Below are 10,030 nucleotides of genomic sequence, written 5' to 3'. Positions count from 1 at the left end.
GGCGAACAGAATCCCATGCTTGTTCAGAGCCGAAAAAATCTTTTGCGATACCAAAATCCCCTAAAGTATCCGAATCTAGGTTTTGGAGGAGAAACCGTCAATCAAATAAATTTGTTGATTAAAAATGATTCCAGGGCGAAGATAACTTTTAAACACACCACACATTTATGGGTCTATAAGCATAAAACTACGCTTTTATCTCCTGTTTTGGTTTTCACACTGCTTCATCCGGAGTGCAGTTATCTTGGAAACCTCCTCTTTGGCCATTTTTAAACTTAAACATCTGAGCGAATGCTTGAACATTTTTTTACTATTTTATGTGGTCTTACCAGGCCTCCAAGACTAAAAGCTTACGTCTCCAGTGTTGTTGATTCTACAAGGCATTGTGCTGTGGACGTCTTGGTGACTGACAAATCTGAAGTCAATTGAAACTATAATCCTTTCTCTACATTCTTTCCTCCCCAGCCAATTATTATAAATCGTAACTTAACAAAGCTTCAAAAAAGTAGCACTGTTCTTGTAATTTCCGGCGAACAACTCGTGAAGGCCAGCAAAACGCGAATCCTCTCTCCTTTGCACCACCTTCATAAGTAAATTGATCAATTCGATAGAGAAGGAAAAAAAGACGGAGGATTTACACCGTGGTTACTCTAAACATGAAGGAGGCAAAAAACTACTCATTTTCCTTCTCAGTCCAGGGCTCGTCAGGGACAGGAGCGAAAATCAGCTAGAGGAATTTGTACATAGTGCAGGAGAGAGGGATTTATAAAAAAGGCGTCTTACAAAAAGGGACGTGGACTACTCAAACTCCATGTCCGCAGTGAAGTCAGCAGCGTGTCTTTTTGCCCGAGGCTTGTCCTCTGTCACTTTTCCTCCTTCATCAACATCTTCCAATACTGACCGCCTCTTTTCAATCAATGCAGCTGTTGCTGTTGCCAACACCGCTGTATCGTCAGTCTGCCCTGCCGGTGGCGAGCCAGATGGCAAATCCGTCAGGCTCGACATCATTTGCACCTCAGTTTCGCCCTTTCTTCGTCGTCGCCTCTTGGCGGCTTTGATATCAAGAGGACTGCTCACCGGCGGGTGGCTTGAATTTACACTTCCATCCACATTCTCCCTGCATTTCTCCAACCCTATCTCCTCATTTTCCGGACACCGAGGAGTCCCCGCCGCTGAAGACGTTTCCTTGCCAGCGACAAAGAACATTTCCTTTCCACTCATCGCCACAAAGAGCAGACGTTGTGGATGGCACGCCACTTGTAGAAAGCGCCGCTTATAGTCAATCTCCCGCAGCCCCATGAGCATCGATCTTGCTGCTACTGACGCCGATGATGACCTTCCGTTAACTTTGGAGGGATCGCGGCGAATTCCATCCACAAGGTCCTCACCTCCAACGGTTTCAAACTCATCACTGTCCTCATCCACATCCTCCCCATCATCATCTTCCTCGTCGTCTTCTTCTTCCTCGTCGTCATAGGGACGCGGAACTGGAAGAAGAGTCTGTTTGCGACGTTTTGAACCAGCGACAACAGGAGAAGCAAGAACGTTGTGTTCGCTCTTATTGGATGTGGTGGTGACGGATGAGGAGGAAGAGGGAGAAGTGACAGTGACCAAAGCGTCCAGAGCTGACGCGTTGGCCAGGCACACGGCCTGGAGTTGAAAGCGCGAGGCCACCTCGGAGTCCGGTGAAATGAAGCGTTTTGGTTGGAGGCGGGATCGATGAGAGCGAAGGTTGAGAGTAGGAGGGACAGAGAGAGGGAAAGCAGTGGTATTGGTGGCGACTGTTAAACGCACGTTCGACTCCCCCAGATCGTAGGCCCAGTCGGTGCCCTGGTGGCGATCGAAGATGCGCAGCACGTTGCCGTAGGAACCGGTAAATACGTAGCTGAAAGTAATCAGTTAAATGGTTGACAAATGACCCCATTTCTCAACAAATTCATAGAACTTCATATCCAAGATCCCAGGATCTTGGCTACCGGGGTTTTACAGAACGTCTCCAGCAGGGCTTTAACAATAACTACACCCTCAAAACACAAAAAATCCTAAAATCTGCACTGTGGAACGCATAAACTGTAATCCATCTTAAGATGACCAGAGGTATAGTAAAAAAACAAGTGAAAATGTCATAGCAGATGTGAAATTAGCATAGTTCATTAAAAATCTCATTAGTTAAGACATCAAAAGCCGAAATTCAACTCCACCTTGACATAACAGATAATACAGTAAATTTACGAGGCTGAGATCAAAAAACAAAAAAATAATGAAGGCAGATACACTGGCTACAAAATGTCGTACAAAACAACAACGGATTTGTTTGATTTGGAGGCAGGGGTACTTAATCACAGCTTATTTCATTTCAAGTAGTAAAGGAGGAGGAAGAAAACTAGGAACAATCCATTGAACCCTAGAAGCCCAAGAACCGCTTCATCACACAAATGCTGGAAATACCTGCTCGAGACAAAAAAATGTGACAAGAAATAATTCATATTCACCCACCATGATTCATACCAAGATTTCATTAGTAGGTGCAATGTTTATCCAGACTTTTTTATACAGTTGTCTCTGTTTCAGTAACTATTTATTCACGGATCTGGATGCCTTTTGGCACAGATTACGAAGAGTGAATGAGTGTAGGTGGATTTAAACGTCATTACAAAACAGTCCAATTTCTACCATTTCCATAAATTCTCCGCTATGCGCTCATAGATGAGTTCCTAAGTTTTTTTACACAGAAGGCTTAGAATATTGAGGGTGCTTTAAGAAATCACCATGAAATTCTACTTACGTAAAAGGAAAAAATTCCAACTTGTATAAGGTGAAGGCCACCCAAAGGTCCAGGTGCTCAAACATCCAAAATCACACAACTAATGGTCATGCCGTGTCATGAACACGTGCTATCATAGAATAAAATACCCACTCACCGATCATCCTCAGACCACGAGCAGAGGAATTTGTCAAAGATGGCATCAGACTCATAGAGCATGCACAGTTGCGAGCGCAGAGGTTCGTGAACTGAGTAGACCTCGCAGGGTCGTTCGCCTTTTCGCATGTCCCAAACTTCAGATAGATAAAATGTAGGTCAGTGAGGACAAATAGTGGTAAGAATTGAGTTAAACTGGACGAGGGAGAGAAGAAGTTTACCCTTGAGATTGAGGTAATCTCTTGCAAGAATGTAATTTCCAGAGTGGTCAAATCGGAAATCGGAAAGACTGGAGATGATATCGCAAAAGAAACCGCGGTTCTGTGACAGTGAGGGGTCATCCAACACTGGAAAAAAATAAACAGCGATTATGGAAAATTAATCGTTAATGCTATTGTGAAGGCTTATTTGATCATTTGTTCAAAGATTTACTTTATTAGCGTTTTGAAGAGGCTAAATACGGCACTCAGAGAAGACAGCGTACTTCCAACTCAAAGCTAAGCCTAATGGCCGGTTACCGGTGAAATAATTAGGGGTTCTAAGCCACTAATTTCGATTCAAAGAATCCATTCAAACAGGGCCACTTTAGTGTGAATGGAGAGGTTCCTTTCAGTACTAATCTATCACGTACTTTGGAGTAATTCACACTACTGATTTCGCATACCTTTCCATATTGAAGGAGTCACGTGAATAGAAGCAAATTAGGCTGTTACCACTTTTGACTAACGCAGCGGACGAAAGATGTCACATTCGGAACTGTTGTTAAAGAAATAGAAAATGTAATCATTTTCCAATCAGGAGAATCCTACATCCACTTTGTTGTTCTAAACTCAGCCAATCTTATCGCGACACGATTTTATGCAACCTGGACTACCGTAAATTGATAGAGAACACATTTCACATGTTTGTGACGTCGGACGCTGATAAATAGATCGAGGCATCACACTTATGCGACGTTGATAATGAAAATGTTAACTGAGATACCCGATATAAACGAATTTAAAATGCCATAATTCACCTTAGTTATTAAAAAAGCAGCTTCAAGTTTGCCATATGAAACACACTGACACGAAACAATGTTGCACTATAGAAAATCAAAAGGACAATCACTAATGAAGCTTCCCGAAAATGCATAATCCATTATAATAGAAATTTAGGCTGCGCTACTCCATATACGAGGAATTCTGCTCAAATTAAGCTATAGAAAAGAGACTTGAAGTCCATTACCACCTATCGAGCGTTGAAACACTACTTGAGGGCTGTGAAAAACATTTCAATTCAGCCCAAAGAAATACAGAAAAAAGGGAACATTCACCCTGAATCAAACATACTTGAGTCTGCGCAGTTAAGGCGTCCATGTATGTTTTGAACAAGACGATCAAGCTATCAGCGCTTCAAACTTCTATCTTTTCTAAAGCCACTCGACAACTCCTGCGGCTTATAACATGTTTGCAGATAAATGAGACGTTGTAAAGCATTATTTATCCAAGTGATCAGATGATTTCAAAAAGCGGTACGCAGCAGAGTTCAGGCAAGTAAACATAGGAAAGGTTTCAAAAGGCGCACATTCAAAAGTACGTAAAGTGCAACCCAACCACGGCTCTAAATTGTAAGCAAATATTCATCCTTTATCATCTGGGGTGGTATTCACTCAATACCTGAAAAACAATCCATAGTGAACGAAAAGCGGAAGAACTTTGTTTCTTTTCTTATTCCTCCGCAAAACATTACAGCAGCGGCGAAGGAAGTGCTTCGGCCAATTTAGGGAACCACTGATTGCCAAGACACCCCCAATTTTTCAATCGTAAATTACATAAAAATAAACAAACCAGTAAACGGTTACCTGCAAGAAAATGGGGTCAATTTCTTGCTGCAGAACAAAACAAAGAGCACGTGCACACAACAGAAAACAACCGTGGAAGAATACCCAGTGAGAAAATCTAAAGGTAGTCCAGTACAGCTGAAAACGCCAGCATGCTTCAAATACATAAGGTCGTATCAACAAACTTTGATTCGACAACTATCAGGAATTCACAAGAAGCAGTAAATCCATTGAAAAGAAGAGGTATTTTAAAATGCTTTCTAATGCTTCTACTGCCATTACGATTCGGGTCTGCAAGTATCAATCGCACTAAATTGGCATGAGATACAGGTGAAATCGAATAGCCGTGTCTTTATCAATGTTATCAACGGCAGCTTGCTATTGAAAACGCCCAGACTTGCGCTTTCATTGGGCGTTTATCCGCAATAGCTACGAGGCTGGCCTACTTGTTCAAAGTCCAGCTACTTCAACAAGAACCACTCAGGGAGAACAAACAAATGAAGCGACTTTGGACTTTTAGGGGAAAACAATCTGTAGTCAAAAGTGTCCCTTTGTGGTAAACCAATAGATTCATCCCCAACTCCCTGGTCCACGTTAGTTTAGTGCATTCGTTGCCAAAGTATCAGAAAATTGGGCACCAAAACCCATAAGACGTTGCGGTAAAGTGTACCTATTCGCAAGCCGAGGACATTCTACAACTGCTTTATTGTTTCCATCTTAACCGAGCTGTCTGTAATACACGATTTGGTGCGAATAATTGTCCATTATTTACCAAAAAAACATCAGAAATACATAGTTGGAGTCAGTAGCAGGCGTACTAATCCAGTTTACCTACCTATTTTGACAAAAAAGACAGCTGTAGAAAACCGGAAGACAAAACTAGCCAAGAATCACAGACATCGAGAACGAATGCGCAGACATTAAGAGCTAGATTAGGATACTTGCAAACACAGTTGCAACAGCTACCAATATAAGATGCCTACACGCTTGGCACACTACCCGAAAATCTTCATGCATGTGTGTCGCTACATGTGAGGGTATCCAGTGAAGCCTGAATCTTAACGTCTCTGAACAGCGGTAAAAAGGGGAGAAAATGAATGAGGACAACGAAACAAACAGCTGATGACAACGTGAACTAAGTTCACTGCTATTTAGAAAATTAAAATGGCGGATGCGTACCGAGAACGTGATTATCACACAGAGCTCTTGCACGCATGTCACACAGACGAACCACGCCACGACTGGTGGAGTAGCCGAACATGTAGCAGAGTTCGGAATGGAAACGGGAGCAAGTGATCACTTCGTTTAACTCCTCCATGTTTTCCGGCTTTATATCCACGATTGCTGCAAAAAAACGCACAATCTGAAGCGGTAAAACGTCATCACCGAGGTTAGAGAAATCGAAACAAGTGGGTCCTACTGAATGACTGGTCAGGGACGTCTAGATGCCACAAATTAATGCGAAGATCGTCAGCAGATATAAATGTCTCCTGATCAGAGTTAGGTGAAATAGCATTGATGTGGTAGGTGTGGGCGTTCGCATAGATCCTTCGTGGACGGACTTCAATGGTAAGATTTTTACGTTTCCTGTAGCGAGGAATTCGTAGGGAAGTGCAAGAGGCAGCCTTTTTGAGACAGGAGTTATTAATGGCACAACTGTCCGGTTTTACTGAGGCGTTGGCTTCACACCCTTCTGACAGCATTTCAATTTCACCACTGCATTCGCCTTCCTTTTCATCGGCGCGGAAATTGAAGTTATAGGCAAAGGGAGACTGTTCAGACATGCGCCACAACTTTATGACTTTGTCTGAAGGAAAATAAATAGTGAGAAAACAAATCGTTCGGGTACAAATGATGCCGGATACCGTAAAATGCACGTACCGTTTGTCGAAAGTAAATGCAATGAATTGTTGACAGTTGGTAGCCAGCATATAGCATTAATTTTCTCCTCGATTTCCAAGGACTTTAAGTAATCGAACTCGGCTTCATGACTAGTAAATGCGCAAAACATATTGTACACTGGGTTCTGGATGAGGCATTATTTTTAAGAAAATCTTGCCTGCCCATTGCCATTAAAAACATATATGTGGCCAGACTTATCACCAGCTGCCAAATAATCACCAGATTCATCAAATTCAGCACATGTAAAAATGTCAGCTAGGAAAAGATAAGTAAATTGAAATCCAATACCTCCTTTAGCGTCACCGAAATCGCCGTCCTTAACATCAACTACGTACAGCTTAAGTGGTTCTAAAAGGAAGAAATAGATAAATAATTTGGTAGGGACAACCTGATGAACCAATAACCATCGTCTGGGATCGTTTTTGAAAGTATTTAACAAGTCCACGTAAACGCAGCAAACGCAAAGCCGCCAAAGCGAAAGAAGGGGCGGGGACCCAAGCACGGCGCCACTGCTTAAATGGATCAAAACCATAATGCTTGCAACAAAACTGGAACAAAATACTGGGCATAAAAAATTATTAAACAAAAAGGCATGCTTGTAGTTTGTACAACTTATGACAGTCTTTTGTTACATTAAAATTTTGAATTTTAGACCTAGGAAATGCTTTGCGTGTACAGTTGTAGCAAAAACTTTAGCTTATTTTCTTCAGCAGTTGTTTTTCTTTCTAGTATCATGTATTGAAATCGTTGATCCCTTTAGATTAAGTAAGTGGGGCTTAAGTGGTTCAAATTAATTGGCAAAGTTCGTTCTCTACATATTTTTGAAAAATTATTTTGCACTTACATGATCATCTGTGAGGTTTGACACCGTTTTTGACAAACATTTTATTGGTTGCTAAGTTAAGCCATTTAGTTGCCGAATTTTATGAAAGGCTGCTAATCTTGGTTAGTTTTCATAGGCCTGATAGTTGTAAAACCCTTGTATCCCTAAGTTGATTTTCCGTATTATCTTTTAAATTCCAACCTCCTTACTTCTTTCTTATTTTTTGCTGTCTACCGCCATCCTATTCAGCTGGGCTTGTTGCAGCACCCTCTTGCTCACTGGTACATTGGGATTCGACTTTGTGTTTCACTAGATACTAATTTGTCCCTTAATGTAAAATTAGCTTGGTTCTGGATTTGTTCGTGTATACCAAGCATACTTCTGGGAGGGGTTTACCATTTTGCCGCATTGTTCCTAATGGATTGTTTACCAGTTGTGCATTTCTCAGGTCTTTAAACTTTCTCAAGTAGCCGGGCTTGCTTTCTGCAGACTTCCCTTTTTACGCGTAATGGGCTCGCGTTTCTTGTTCCGTAGTGCCATTTAATGTCGTTAGTAAATGGGTATCTATGATTTCTGTTTTTTCTTTTTCACTATTTGAGACCCTTTCATGTTTTCACATTCCGTTTAACTCTTCACTTTTTCGACGTAGTATTTGGTGCACTATACAGAATTAGAAATCGTCTTGCCTGCAACATATGTCCTTCCTCTTGGCATAATTAAGATGTAAAATGTCTGGTGTTTGGACTAAAGCCACTGGTAACGCAATTTATTGCTCTCTGTGGATGATATTGCGCCCAATGCCTTTATCATGTCTTATTGCGTCACGGCACATGCAATTCTTACACAGTCATTCCAATATCTACTTGTTGTTCACATCCTCTAAGTATGTCGTGATAATAAATTAAACCGGTCTCTCAAAAGCACCTAACTGCGATGCAATTTTGTTAAATGCACTTGTCGTTGCTCTATCATAACAACGTTAGCCGTCCTTCTCTGGTTTTACTGGCCCTTTGTAGCATGATTTCTTGGCACTAGACCATTAGAGGCGCTGATTTCTTCACTGCTATTTACATTTAGGCGTGAATGTTGCTGCCGGGTATTTTGTTATGGATATTTGGCTGGATTATCTTCGTGCTTGGTCTCCTAATAAGGCGACAATTCATTCGCAAACATTGGGCCAAGTACCACAAGATGTCTGGCTCCCCCCTCCTCCTCTCCATTTTCCACCCTTACTGCACCTCAGGCGGTGGCGGTGAACGAGTTCTCTGGACGGGTGTCAACGCCCTACTCCGGCACCGGCCCCACCTCCTAATCTTCATCTACACCAACGATTCCGACTGTCTCACCGCTCCCTCCTTCGTCTTCCAACACGTCCGCAATACCTTCGATATCGTCGTGAAAGACGAGGCCCGTATCCACTTCGTTCCTCTCCGAAGTGAGCCTCTTCTCCGGCCCGTACTCTACCCCTTCCTTACTCTTGCTGGCCAGGCCATTGGCTCTCTCGTTGCGGGCTTTGAAGCCCTCATCCGTCTTCCATCCGACATCTACCTGGACACTACGGGTTTCGCCTTCACCCTTCCTCTCTTTGCCTGGCTTCTCGGTGCGAGGTGCGGTGCTTACGTCCATTTCCCCACTGTCTCCTCCGATATGCAACGTCGTGTTGCGGCACGTACCTCTGACAGTGCGACAAGCTACAATAATGCGGCACGAATCCGCAGGAGTAGAGTACTAACCATTCTCAAACAATTCTATTATGTGCTCTTTCGTTTTGCCTATGGTTGGGCTGGGAGTGCGGTGAATTGTCGCCTCGTGGCGGTGAACTCGACATGGACGCGGCGACACGTCGCAGAGCTGTTTGGCACGCAACCTTACCTCCTCTACCCACCATGTCCACGTAGAGTGGAGGAGAGGGTGGGTGGAGAGAAACGCAAACCCTGGATCATATCGATTGGGCAGTTTAGGCCGGAGAAAAATCATATGGTACGTTTATTTGTTTGAGTAAGCCGTACTGGGTATCACCTTTTTTTTGCAAATGCCAAGACGGATTTAAGCTAGCCAAATGTTGAGTCGTGCTCTTAGTAGACGACAATTAAAGGAAGTTCTCTAATTAGAACGAGTAAAATAGTAAGTGGTGGCGATGGTGGTTCACGATAGTAAAAAAATCTGTTAAAGTGATGTTCTAGGGCTTTACTTAAATAAATATTGCGCTTCATGCTTAAAATTTGTGTAATCTAGGTTAATGCCTTTGCATAGAACATTAGAAATCCACCCGTATTCTTTCAAGAATCATTTTACGTTTCTAATCTCGTAAGGAATGTATCAAGGCAACTTCTTGTAGGTCAAATATTTCGTTGAAAGTTCGAATTGGGTGCCTTCCTGCACCGTTGTATCGTATCAAAAGTTAATGTGATGTGTCCTAACATCTTACGCTTTCGTATTCAGCTCCATACTACTTCGAATCTGAGTTAATTGAACGCATGTTAATTCAGCCAATACCTTGTTCGTGGTACGTTAAATCTGTTTACATGCTTCGAATGCCAGGGGAAATTATTTCTAGTATCCT

At 42.4% G+C, this 10,030-nt stretch overlaps 2 protein-coding genes across 2 annotated transcripts in view; one reads left to right on the top strand and one right to left on the bottom strand. All coding sequences in view use genetic code 11, as the record gives it.

The window, feature by feature from the left end:
* Positions 1–798: 798 nt before the first annotated feature.
* On the bottom strand, positions 799–7,051 carry EGR_04315 (Serine/threonine-protein phosphatase 2A regulatory subunit B alpha isoform; the record flags this gene model as incomplete). Its single annotated transcript, XM_024493564.1, has 9 exons — positions 799–1,885; positions 2,922–3,057; positions 3,142–3,267; positions 5,922–6,086; positions 6,163–6,549; positions 6,624–6,768; positions 6,823–6,899; positions 6,933–6,992; positions 7,033–7,051. 9 exons carry the CDS (start codon positions 7,049–7,051, stop codon positions 799–801), a joined length of 2,202 nt encoding a protein of 733 aa, XP_024352072.1.
* Positions 7,052–7,305: 254 nt separating this feature from the next.
* The window catches only part of EGR_04314 (Asparagine-linked glycosylation protein), a gene marked incomplete at both ends in the record, with an annotated part of 3,953 nt that continues 1,228 nt past the window's right edge, over positions 7,306–10,030 (top strand). Inside the window, 2 exons of the mRNA XM_024493563.1 lie at positions 7,306–7,316; positions 8,619–9,447. Of these exons, the coding sequence (XP_024352071.1) occupies positions 7,306–7,316; positions 8,619–9,447 (840 nt within the window). The remainder of the gene's footprint in view (positions 7,317–8,618; positions 9,448–10,030) is intronic.

Source organism: Echinococcus granulosus (genome assembly GCF_000524195.1).
Source record: "Echinococcus granulosus chromosome Unknown EG_S00026, whole genome shotgun sequence".
Classification (NCBI taxonomy): Eukaryota; Metazoa; Platyhelminthes; class Cestoda; order Cyclophyllidea; family Taeniidae; genus Echinococcus; species Echinococcus granulosus.
The sequence above is the reverse complement of the archived record's forward strand: the minus strand, read 5'-3'. Positions and strand labels throughout refer to the sequence as shown.